Source organism: Motacilla alba, chromosome 6 (genome assembly GCF_015832195.1).
Source record: "Motacilla alba alba isolate MOTALB_02 chromosome 6, Motacilla_alba_V1.0_pri, whole genome shotgun sequence".
NCBI lineage: Eukaryota > Metazoa > Chordata > Aves > Passeriformes > Motacillidae > Motacilla > Motacilla alba.
This window is the reverse complement of record NC_052021.1, coordinates 24120469-24133180: the sequence shown is the minus strand read 5'-3', so window position 1 is coordinate 24133180 and position 12712 is coordinate 24120469. Positions and strand designations below refer to the sequence as shown.

Genomic DNA, 12712 nt, shown 5'->3' with positions numbered 1-12712 from the left:
TACCTTGCAAAAACTCTCCTGCTCTTGTCATGGTTTGATTTTCAACTGCTTTTTCTCTGGGACGCAAGTAAATTATGCCCTGGAAAGGGAGAGAGATCTCCTCTCTTTCTGTAGAAGGTCAGAGTCCTTTATCATTTTGCAGTGGTAAATGTCGTTTTGCTTGCCAAAGTAGGGGCTTGCATGAAAGTCACCCTTAGGATCTTTGTCTTATACATAAATCTCCCCATGACTGCCATGCTGACATCCTGCAGAGCTTTGATTTTTATCTGTGACATGGCAAACCTGCATCCACTTGAAAAGGAACCAGAAAGACTGCCACACTAAGAGGTTATGTGGGTGTCCTCATTTGCTCATTTTAAGAGAACTTAATTCTTCTAACCATAGGAATGAAAACTGCTGTAAGGAAGGAAGGGGAGGAACCAACAGCCCAGCAGGAACCCATCTACAGTCAGTAGTATAAGGCATAGGTGGAGGTCAGGTAACTGTCTCAGTGGGTTAATTGTAGGGAGTTGGATTTGGACTCAAACTTCCAAAACCTCGAAACCAAACCAGGAACAAAGTTCCCACTGGCAAATGCCACAGGGTCAAGCCATTGAACAGTTTATATGTTCATGTCCCCTGCACTGATTGGCCTGTAGCAGAGTACAAGCCTCTCCTTCGAAAGAGAAGTTGCCTCTTAGTCTTGGGTGCTGTAAGTCCTTATGTGTGCAGCAGAAAGAAATGTTGTTTCATGAAAATTTAACCAAGATAGGTAAAATGTAGTAAGTAAATTATCAGGAAGCTGCTTGGCTTCTCATCCTCAGAGATGCTACTTGTAGCATCTCAAAAGGTGCTTGTTTTTCTTTATTAAGACTTTAAACCAGGTATTACCATTGCAAGGCAGATGGGGAGGAATCTTATTTTCACAGCCGAGCTGATGTGAAATGCCCAAAGATGCTGTTATGTGGCAAACCCAAATGATTCTTGTGTGCAGGAGTGGCTCTTTCTTCATAATATGTTTGCATTTTAACTAAAGATGGCCTGAAGCAGAAGACATGAGAAGGAAGATGCCTGGGGAAGTGGTTGAGTTTGTACTTTGAAATCTTTGTATTTCATTCTTGCAAGTCAAGTGATTTCATGCTTATGTACAAATAGAAAGGAGTAGAGCAGGCCAGCACTCTTGAGTCTGCTCTCTTTTTAATAAGCAGCAACTCACATGAGTAATTCCCTTGATTTTTAATGAGATTAATTGATGATCATTTGGTGACTGCTGCAAGAAAGTCATAATCTGGAGCACAAGGTTTTATAGCCGATCTTCTAAAGGAGTTTTAGTCAGAAGCAAGAAGGAAGGTGCTTGGAACTGAAGGCAGGACTGTGCAGGACTTCAGCAGGAAAAATGTCAGCGAACCCAGAGCAGTCTGGAGAGGCAGAGACTGGAGAGGCAGTTTTGGTATTCATGCATCTGTTGTGCCACAAGTGAGAGTGGGGTGCGTTTGTTCAGCCTGATTCCAGACATGCTGCCTAAATGGATGGAAAGCTGACTTCCTGGTTTCCATATACCCTTCCTGTTTGCAAAGGGATCCTCCACCCTGTGATACAGGGACATGGTAACATGTTTCTTTCTGCTCACTACACCAGTCATGCAATTGGAGGTGCCTCCTCGTTGTAAGCAGATGAACTGAGCTCCTCCAGTTTTGCCAAAATAAACTGCCTAGCTGTGCTTTCCTGTCTGTTCAAAGCCAACTACATCCCTAATTCAATTCTTTGGGACTCTGCATCTTCCCTTCCTTGCCTTCATACTGGGATGATTTTACTCCAGGCAACATAATTGCTTTCTGATTTAGCAAACTTTGTCCCTAAGTTAACTGTCACACATCAAAGATGTGAGCAACAACTTGTGGAGACTGCCCTTGTCTGAGCAGAATAACCTGGGGCATTAAGTGAAGGGTTTTTTCCATCAGTCATATGTGTATTTGCAGTTATAACAAGAATAAATTTCTTAAATGGAAAAACATTTGTCACAGACAAAAGAGTTTTTGACTTTCAGATGCTCTGCAGACATCTAATTTAGAGAACTGAAAATCTGTTTATTGGTCTTTGTCTGTTAATCATGTGAGGGAAGGGCTGTGCCTACCAGGAGGAGTTTTGGTTGTTCAGCCCTTAACTTTTTTCATTCTCAGCTACTCCTTTTGTCTCTTGCCATAGCTGGGCTGAGTGGGGATGTCAGGACACATGGAAGATTTGGGATGTTTAATTTTAGTCCACTGATGTTTTTTTCTCATGTATACATCTCTTCCTCATCTTCCACTTTGCATCCCTCTCTGTGGGTAGGAGGATGCAGAATCCTGCTTTTTTAGGACTTTAGCTCTAACTTGCACTGGCTTTGAATGGCAGAACTGGGTGAAGCAAAGTGCTGAGGAAGGCCCCCTGCTTCTGCTGCACTTTATTTGACTTTAGCATCCTGAAGGTTCCATGGCTTCTGGAGTGCCCCTGCCTCCCCCAGCTCCCCCAGACCTTCCCAGCGGAGGCAAGAGCTGGGGTGGAAAGTGTAATCTAGGAAAGTTTAGCCAAACTCTTCCAGCTTCAGTTTATTGTATCTATTTTGCTGATATCCACCCTTTAGATAAATAGCACTAAGTTATACACGTTGTGGCCCTCTTGATGTGGTTAAAAAGGCTTGTATTAGCCAAGCTAATCTAGCTCCAAGAATAACCCTGGGAATTTGACTGTATCAGTTCCAGCTTCAATCAGTCACCACGTAGTCAAGTGAGAATTGCCTTCCTGGCTAAAAGTGTAGCAACAGTGAAACTTGAAGTCAGTAGGTGGGGATTCCCTCCCCCTCTTTTTTTTCCCCTCTTCTTTGAAAGAAGCTCCTGCCCGTGCCTGACCTCAGACACCCAGAGCTCTACCTACAAGAAAACAAAATTTCCCATTTTCAATAAAAAATCTGTCTCTGTAGGCAGAAAAGTGAGTTAGCTAACAATCCGCAAAGCCATGGTCTATTTATTTACCAGGCTGACTCCCTGATGGGGAAACATGTGGGATCTTTTAAGTCCTTCTTCTGCACAGATGTTGCTTCCACTGCTGAGTTTCCTCTTGATCTTTGGTTTGCTGTGCCATATGGTGAAAACGCTGGAGATGTTGTGTGCGGTGGAAGACGAGAAGGATTCTGCTTAAAACAAAACCAGTAAAAAAAAAAAATTCTGACTGTTTTTCCCCACGTTAGCAAAAAAATATTTTTAAAAGGAAATCTGTTGAGCTAGCAAACCCTTTTAACTTGCACAGCCTCCCCGTTGGACACGTAGCACTGATGAGATTAACTGCTGATTGACGAGTATCCCCTCCCTTCCCCCAGCTCTTGCTGCCACTTTGCATATTTGTGTTGAGCTGTAGATCCTGTTGAGGTGAGGAGATAGGGGTTCTGCAAGGGCAAATAACACTACTGCTTGCTTTTCCTTCCTTGCCTTCCTCAGAGATCACAGGAGCTGTGGACTGTGAGTTGAAAGGTGTCTCTGCTGGTCTGTTGGAAAGGAGCCCTGGGGCTGGCAGGAGTTTGGAATTCCCCCTGCCCAAGGGAGCCAGGGCTTCTGAGTAGGGAGGGAACATTGGGCAGCATAGAGACATCATGCATAGGAAACACATGCATGGGGAGAAATGAAACAGAATGTGAGGATTTGGGTCTCTGTCTTGGTAGCACCACTGCTGAATGGGAGCAAAAGATTACAGAGGGTGAATGGGAGAGATGAGAGGCTCTGCCATTTTTCAGGGCTGGAGTTGGTCTTCTTTGGGCAAGTCCATTAAGGTGTCACTAGAGCAGGTGCACCTTTCTGTCTGAGGCCTTTCAGCTGGTCTTCAGCCTAGTGGCACTGGTCCATCAGGTATCATCATCCAAGGATACGTCATAGGGCTCCTTTAGGAATGTCAGAGCAGCATGCAGCTTTCCTAGGCTAGGAAACCACATGCTAAAGGCTACTGGGCTGGGAGCACACCCACCTGGAGCTGTGCTTTCAGGCCATCCGTGGGGCTGGTGTTCTGTGGGATGCTTTGCTCTCTGAGGCCTCCGTGCCTGCTGTCCTCCATGTAGGGACTGAAGTGGAAGATATTCCCCAAAACCCCATCTCTGTCTCCCTGGGAGAAGAGGAGCTCTTTCTTACTGGACCAGGGCAGTGGGTCTTTCTGGCACTGCCATAAAAGCCGAGCAGATGTTTTATTAGATATGCTTTAATCTGGTTGCTTGAACAGCATTTTTAGCCAGGAGAGTGGTCTTTCAAATGGACAGGTAAAACCTGTTGCTACACCAGCACAGGCAGGCTGTGTATTAGAGACAAGGCGTGTGTGTAGCAAATACTGGGAGCCTAATTTTAGAATGACAGCAAGGCCAGGCTCAGCTGTCTGCCTGGGCCCTATCCCAGCTCCTTTTTGCTGCCAGAAACTTGCCCTCCCTTTCTTGGAGTGAACTGTATCATACCTTTTTAAGTACAGGCTCCCCTTCAACAAGACAAAGTAACTCCTGCAGTTGCTTTTGTCTTATACCACACACAAACCAAGAGGTCCCTTGGACCCTATGCAAATGGTCCATGTTTCCCCCTAAGATGTTTGTTGTGCTTCCTTTGCAGATGCAGCTTCTGGACAAGTTCCCTATTGAAGGAGGCCAGAAGGATCCTAAGCAAAGAATCATTCCTTTCCTACCAGGTAATGCTGTGGGGAAAGCCCTAAATAAGATGGCTGAGAGCAGCTGGAGACTGCAGTTCCCTGTCTCTGGTACTTTTTGTGACCGTTTTTATAAATGCCTTTTCCCTGGGAGCTCATACACCCAGCCTTGTGATACCAGACCTGCAGCTCCTGAAATAGCTGGCATGGTGTTTAGGGCTCTCAGGGGATCTTTCATCAGCTGTTCAGATTCAGGTTGGCTCATGCCCTGTTACAAAAAGGGATTTGGTGGCTTCTTTGGGGTGCAACCAGGCAGCCTGAGCTCCAGCCACCATTTGGGAGACCACTGGGGACCAGAGTCAGTCTTTGTCATTTCTGGATGCTGTGGCTCTGCAGACACTGTTACTGTACAATAAAGAATGAATAACTGGAGTTGCCCCTGCGAGAGAAAGGAAATTGAAGGAAGGTTAAATGCAAACAGGGATCTCTGCAATGCTGGCTAAAAATATATTTACTTATCTTTTCAGCCTGAGCCACTGTCCCTCTGACACCTTTTGTAGAGTGTGTGAACATGATGGATATGCTGTCCTGAGGGTAACAGCACACACTTCCACGTAGCTTCTTCCAGCAGCAGCTGCAGGGATGGCACGGGGGAGATGAGCCAGACCACAGCGTGCTCTTGGCAGTGCAGGCTCTGGCCAGCTCCCTATTGTCTGGCTGCGTGATTCTGGCTCTTAGCTCTAAGTTTGGCTCACTGCACTGCCTGCCAGGATAAGTGAAGTATTTTCAGCCTGTTAAAAGGTCTCCTGTCTCTATAAAAAGGAGATCCCAGCTCTTCCCTTAAGGTCTGTGAAGAGAAGCTGGGTTGGGAGGACTTAGTCCTCTCCAGGAGCATGCTGCAGTCCCTAATGTTCTTTGCTTGTTCTGCAAGCAAAGCAACTGCTCCAGATGTGTGGTGAGCACAGCTCCAAGGTTATTAGGGAGTAGGGAATTAAAAACCAGCAGCACAAATACACGACACCAGCATCAGAGCCACAGCAGGGCAGCGCAGCTGTGTGCAGGCAGCACAGCACAAGGCAGTGTCTTGGCAGCCTCCATAGCCCTTGTGGAAGGCAGTCCCAGGCTCGGGATGTGCTCTCTGCAGTGTTCTGTGCTGCATCCAGACCCTGTAGCCAGAGGAAGGTGGTGTTGCCATCCATTTCCTATCTGGGATGAGGAGAAAAGTCAGAGTGGGGTCTCTTTGTAGCTGTACCCCAAACAAACTCATAGCCAAATCACTTTATGAAACCTCTTTGTGATAAGAATGGATACTGCTGGCCTGCTTTTCTTACTGGAAAGCATTCTGAGGTCCTTGGAAGTACTGTACAGGAGTGCAGGTGGCCTCACATGAGGTGCTGTAGGAAAATCCTGTCTGCAGGTAGCATTTGTTCCTCCTGTATTGACTGTCACTGGCCTATCTGTTTTATTTTCTCCTAGAAAAATGTTGGCTGACTGCAGGTGGCTGCTCCCCAGCCTTTGTGCAGATTGTAGTGATTGGATGTCCTGATATATGTGTGCGTGATATTTGCAGAGGGTGAGATAAACCCCCTATGCCCATTACAGCACTTCCTACCCTTCCTACCCTCCAGGAACATGAGGGAGATGGTAGTGCCACATGTTCTCGAGGGGAAGAGTTATATCTGGAAAACATTTGGGTTGACTTAGTGTCCCAAAGAGAGAAGCTGCCAGAACAGAATAGACCTCAGCTGTATTTAATTTAAAATTTCTGTGATATATGTTCTACTTTTGATATTGAATCTCTGCCTCTTTCTTGTTGAACTGCTGAACAGCCCTTGTTGCTTTACCCAGGAACAAGGTGACTCAGCTAAATGTCAAACAATGTCAAACTCCGTTAAATAAACTAGCTGCCAAAATTAGAATACGCATGGCATTTCTGCAGCTGGAGCCATGCATTACGGAAACGAGTATCTAGCTATAAACTCCCTTAATTAAAAAATGGCAAGGCAGATGTTTGTACTTAAATCCTACTTTATGAAGATGTTATGGTCCTGCTTGCTTGTTGTGGGCCTGATTCAGCTAAGCTGGAGTGGCTCTACATGCTGTGTTCTGAGTGCCCAGGGTTTGCTGTGCCACTTGCAGGGTGGCACAAATCTCCCCATCAGCTCTGGCTTAGGAAGTTGGCATATTCCATCCTGCAACTCCTGTCTGTTGGTGCTCTCCTGAAATAATAATTAGTGCTTGACCATGCTGGAAACCTTTTACCTGTAAAACCAAGGAAAATGCAATGGGGTTCAGAGCGTTGCCCCCCAAGGAGAGACCATATTGGGTTCAGCAGCAGGAAAGTACAGTTCTTCTTTCATCTTATTTCATCAATTTCTTTCTTCAAACATATTTACCCTCACTTCTCCTTTACACAAATAAGGACTTTCAGTGCCATGAAGAGGTGCAAGGAAATTATAAACAGTGCCAGGTAGTCCTGCAGAAAATGTCCTGTGGACAATTTTGTAGTTTTGTTTTACATTTTAAGAGTGACTTCCTTGCCTTCAATTTTTTATTTTTTTTTTGTAATTTTTTAACCATACTGAGAGGGCGAAAGTGGTATTTTTGTCTCCTTTCCTCATTTTATCTTTTCCTGTGAGTTTTTCCATTCTTCTCTCCGGTTTCCCTTTTAAATGTTGGAAAATCCTGCATTGGGAGAGGCTGTACAGAAGAAAACTGCATCAGAAACTCTGTGGATTGGCCAGAGAGTATTTTTGTAGCTGGTAGTAGGAATTTTTTTCTTTGGAGGGAGACTGTGGAAGAGTCAGAATAAAATTTGCTGCAAAAAAACCTCTCTAGAGCAAAGACCATTCTAAGAAGACATGGATGGAAAGTGCTGTTTGCATGTCCCAGCGTGGCTGCTGGTTGAGCCCATTTGTAATACACTGATTTCTCCATCACCTTTCCTGCTGCATATCTGAGGAACGATCTTTGGAGTGTGGATGAGCAGTTTTTCCCCCTCCCTGTCAGGTACTTTTACATCTGCGTCAGCAGAGAAAAAGGGGACATAGATTTGGGCTCCCTTTTCCAGGGATCTTGAGGTAATTAATGAAGGAATTTCAGCTGGAAGGAGAAGACTCATCTGCTGAGCTTCTGGAGACCACAGTGGCAAATGAAATGGAAGAGACAGGGCGATGCAACTCTGGGATTAACAGTTTTGCAGTGGTTGACCCAAGACTCCAGGGCTTGCATTGTTTTTCATTTCTCTTGGCACTAAGTGGAAGAGCCATCTGGAGACAAAGCTGGAGGGATGACAGCTCTTCTGCTCCACTGTGTCTTCCAAAGAGCAGCCCTGGGGAAAACACGCTGCATGGCATGAAATCATTGTGCCATGCTGGCTGCTGGGCTGCAGATCCCTGCCTTGGAGAGAGGCTTGGGCTTGCCATGGCATGGAGGGCTGGCCACTGATGATGGCAACCCCTTGCACTTCCCACACAGATTCCAGCTTGATCCCTGCTGGACTTCAAACCACTTTTGACTCCCACTGAAGAATCAGGAGGTTTTTGCATAGGATGTGCCAGAAGGGGAAAATCCTCAGTGGGTGTCTGCTCTGCACCTTCCATGCTGCCTGGAGAGAGAGACATCCTGTTCGAGGAGAGTGCTTTGTGTGTCTGGTTTTCCTAACTCTTGGGAAGCTGAGTCCTGTCCCAGGGAAGCAGGATCATCAGTGCAGGCTGCCCTACCAGCTTGGTCAGGCAGCTGGAGGAACAAGGCTCCAGTCCCTGCCTCCAGTGCTTGGAGCCTCTACCAGAGAGGCACCTTCTCTCTTCCTTTTTTTTTTTCCCAGTCAGGTTTTCCTTCTCCCTTGACTAGGGCAAGGAGAGAGGAAATTGTCCATTTTGGGCTGCATGCTGCCAGTGTAGCTCGGTGGCTGTGTCCCAGGGCACTGGGAGGGATGCCAGCAGGGGGATGAGATGTCACCCAGCTGCTGTCACCTCACTGTGCCCTGCTGACCTGCTTTACCCCTGAGAAGAGAAACACTCTGGCAGCATCTCGGAGGGGTCTCTGGGACTTTCTCCTTCGTGGGTGGTGGGAGCACACCGTGTGCCTGCTGGGGGGTTTTATGGGCGGGCAGCAAATTCAGGGCGGCAGAGATCCCTCCCTGCTGGTAGTGCGAGTTGGGCCCTGTTTTCTGCTCCTGCTGTGGCGAGCTGCTCCTGCCGGGAGCACTGGGTGGGAGCGGGGTGAGCTGGCACCTGCCTGGAGGGCTTTGCCTGGCTGCCTCATCTTCGGGAAAGGCTCCCGGTTCCCCAGAGGAGCCCCAGTGTCTCGCAGCCAGGTTTGCTGGAGGCTGTTCCTGCAGCCAAGGGGAGTCGGAGGAGCGGCCCCAGCCGAGGGCAGGGCCGTGTGTGAGTCAGGAGGCTGCGGGAAGGGAGAGGTTGGCCCGCCGAGGGCGCGGTGCCAGCGCCGCCCAGATACCTGGGGGTGCCGCCGGGAGCCTCCCCTTGGCACAGTGCGGGAGCATGGGGAATCACCTCTCGCCAATGCCGGCCGGGACCTTCCTCACCTCTGCTCCTGCCACTCCCGGGCTGCAGTGGGGAAGGAGATCTGCCGATGAACTGCATCCCAGGTGCTTATGTCTGCTTCTTGGTTTCGGTTTGAGGTGTTGGGTTTGGATTTCTCCCCTCCCCTTTCCAGTGCTGTCTTTTGGGTAAGACGCAGCTGCGGAAAAGGGCTTCAGTAGGTTTGCAACAGCAGCGTTTTGTCCACGGTGATGAGAGCAGGGTTGGTTTGTTTGGTTTTTTTCCTCTCACCTTTGTTTATTCAATTTTTCGCCTTTTGTTTTGCTCGGGGCTGGAGGAGAAGCGGGGTTTTTTTCAGAGATCGTGTGCTGGAGCAGAGATGATGGGTTCATCCTCACACAGCCAGCACCGCAGGGACCCTCGGATCCAGCCATTGGTGTTCTGCCTGTGTAAATCGGGGCCAGCATCAGCGAAATTAGGATTTGGCCATGTGTGATTTTGTCCAAGGTGCTGCATTTCAGCCGGGTACAGGGATGGAAAGTGCTTTCAGCATTTGTTCTGCCCACCTTGGGCGGCAGTGGGATGATACTCTAAGGTACACGCTGGCCAAGGAGGAGCCTTTGAACTTTAGAGATATTTTTATTGCAGGCTGTTTTCTCCCTTGGAGAGCTGGTTGCTAGCAGAGCATTTAAAAAGAAATGCATTCCCTGTCCTAATTCTTAGCTGTATTTTATGTGCAAATTTCAGATTTGTTTTTAATTTTTGATAATTCTGTCCTTCATCAGTCTGACCAAGGGCAGCAAGTTATTAATTAGTGATTTAAACTTTTTTTTGAGTAATTTTGAATTCCTCAGAATTTTATCTCTGACCTACTCAGAAATGAACTATGTTTCAGCAGTTCAAAACCAGTCAAAAAGTAGCATAAAGATTAAAAAACCCAAGAGAGATCAGATTTAATTCTCTTTATCAGTGCACATCTTATGTTTTAGATTAAAATATGAATTAAGTTGTTTGAAACAGTGTTCCTTTAATATGCAGGGGTAGTCTTACAGGCTTGATAGGCATAGACACACATACACTACAGAGTCTCAGATGTCTGGTTTGCTGAGCCTTACCTGTGTAACATCAATAACTGAGATGTTCTGCTGTGCTTTTCTGAATATGAGGCAACAAACTCGCAGAAGAAAGAGGGGCCCTGCCCCCATCCCCTTCCACCACCTGCAATAAGGCAGCATTGCAGTCCCCTGTCCCCATCTCTGACGAGAGGTGACCCATGGCACCATGGCATGAGATGCTGTGAGCTTGAAGAGCGATGGGAATCTTTTAGGGGGCCATTGCATAATGCAGTGCAATTTCATTTTAATACACGTATTTTACGTTTTCCTGCCTGTTCTCTGAAAGGAGAGAGTGCTTCCAGGTTTAAAACCAACTTATGTTTGAGCCTGGATACTGTGTTAGCAGGACAGCTAACAGGTCCTTGGCTTCTTTCCACTCCAGCTTATTTAGGACTTGGGTGATGCTGAGCTTCTGGTGAGCTGCCCTTCAGCAGCTCCTATTGTTTGAGTTCACAGTTTCTATTGTGTCTTTCTATTTTCTGCCTTGCTAGGAGAGCTATTGTGGAAAATCCATCTCCTGTCTCTCACAAGAGGAGAATGGATTTCCTGTCGGCTCTGGGCTTGAAGGGAAAGCAGGGGCTGCCGGGAGGAAGCGGCTGTTCCTCAGCCGGGCGGCAGAGGATTGATGGTTTTGAGGGGAACAGGCCTATTCTTCTCTTTAGGCTCTGTGGAGATATTTTTAGGGTTTAAGTGTTTTCTAGTTGAAAGACAAGTCGTCAAGTATGAGGTCATAGGATGCCCTAAGGCTGCTGCCTATTGAAAAAGCTGTGGAAAAGGCAGAGCTGCCCACTGAGGAGGGAGCTGTAAGGAGTGCCCTGGACTGGAGTGCAGGGGGCTGCTGGCTTTGCATGCTGAGTCTGTTTCACAGCCTGGGCCTTCTGAAGGTCTTTGGGCATTAACAGGGCATAAATCAAGGGTCTGATTTCATTACAAAAGGAAGAAAAAGGGGGAAAAAATAATGCTGGTATCTGCTGAAGTACCTGGTCCTCTTCCCTCAGTCTCTTCTGAGTCCCTTCTCAGCATACAGATCCAAAATCCACCAGCTGACAGCTGAAAGGAGGGCTGGAATAGAAAAAAGCTACAGAATCTTTTTTTCTGGGGCTTGTATAAACCCACTCTTCTCACACAGGTTAAGAACTTGGTTTTGCTCAAACAAAAACTACCTCTGGGCACATATTAGCATATGCAAAACATGATGTGCCTCTCATTAGACTACTTGAATCTCCTGATGAGGATTTTGTAATGATCAAGACACAGTTTCTAGGGAAAACAAAGAATGAAAGGGGATTTGGGTCTCGGTTTCCTTGAAGCCAGAGCTAATGTTTTTTTGTTGTTGTTGTTTTGTTTTGTTGGGTGGTTTTGTTTTTTGGTGTTTTTTTTTTTTTTTTTTTTCTTAAGCTCTGGATGCTAGACTGAAAGGCCAGGGAAGGTTTTCAGTATAGTCTAGCTGCCTGGAGTCCTTGGGGAAATATACAGACGTTTTTACTCAGAAATTAGTTGGATTTTGATTCTTGTTTTAAAAGTCAATAAATAAACACGATTATAGACTTGAAAAGCAGTTTGAGCTGCATTGGGCTCGTCGTTTCCTCAGGCAGCCATTCCATATGAGTGTGCCCTCTACTACTATAATTATTTTTTAAAAATAACTCTGCAAGTCTGTAATCTAAAGTGGGTGGTATGTAGCAAGTCTGAGAGCATTCTGCATTCAACCCACAGACTGGGGAGAGGGTGACTTTATATAAGGGCTTGCTTGTCTTCCTCTCTGGTCTGAAATCTGACTTTTTCCCACAATCCATCAACAAATGGCCCATACAATGAAAGTGCTTTTTAACACAGTAGTCAAGCTTGCCAGGGACTCAGATGGCTTTGCAACCCCACAGGCTCTAGATATTCCCTCTGGATATTACTTATCTACCTAATCTTGTCTTTGTTGTGTTCAAATTTAAGTTGCCTAGGCAATACAGGAGAGAAGAGCCCAGCTGAGATTCACAGCTAAGTAATAGTCTAGACCTATGTTTGAATCTGTTTTCAGCCCACTTTGCCTTTTGGCTGGGCCAGCTGATTTATTTATATACTCACATGCTTAAAATAGGTTGTGATTATTTTTTTTTCCTGTAGATTGGAAACAATGAACCTGGGAATTTGCTGCTGGATTCCTCCTACTTTATTTTCTCTATCTATTGCTGGCTTTTTAGGTGGTGATGTTCTCTGGTGTGGTGTGTTTCCAGACCTTCCTGCTCCACAATGCAGCTTTTTCCAGGCTCTCATGAACATTGTTGTTACTCATAAGGAGATCTTTATACTCAGGAGCAGAGTGAGGGGATACTGCAGGCAGGGATTTGCCAAAGTTAATCTATTTTCACTATAATGAAATAACCCATGGCCATGTCTACTCCCCTGTAGGGTTTCTTTTTTAGAGTTTAGTCCAATTTAAAGGGAAAGCTGAGGTAGAGAGAAGGAAATAAC

The 12712-nt window shown here is 46.4% G+C and overlaps 1 protein-coding gene across 5 annotated transcripts in view; it reads left to right on the top strand.

The window, feature by feature from the left end:
* Nucleotides 1–12712, top strand: part of SH3PXD2A (SH3 and PX domains 2A) — a 248561-nt gene that overhangs the window by 64356 nt on the left and 171493 nt on the right. For 4 of the 5 annotated variants that reach the window (XM_038141673.1, XM_038141674.1, XM_038141672.1 and 1 more), the window contains exon 3: nt 4596–4671. In XM_038141673.1, the coding sequence (XP_037997601.1) occupies nt 4596–4671 (76 nt within the window). Of the gene's footprint in view, nt 1–4595; nt 4672–8350; nt 9239–12712 lie in introns of those variants that run through there. The other variant, XM_038141675.1, reaches the window with a different exon arrangement.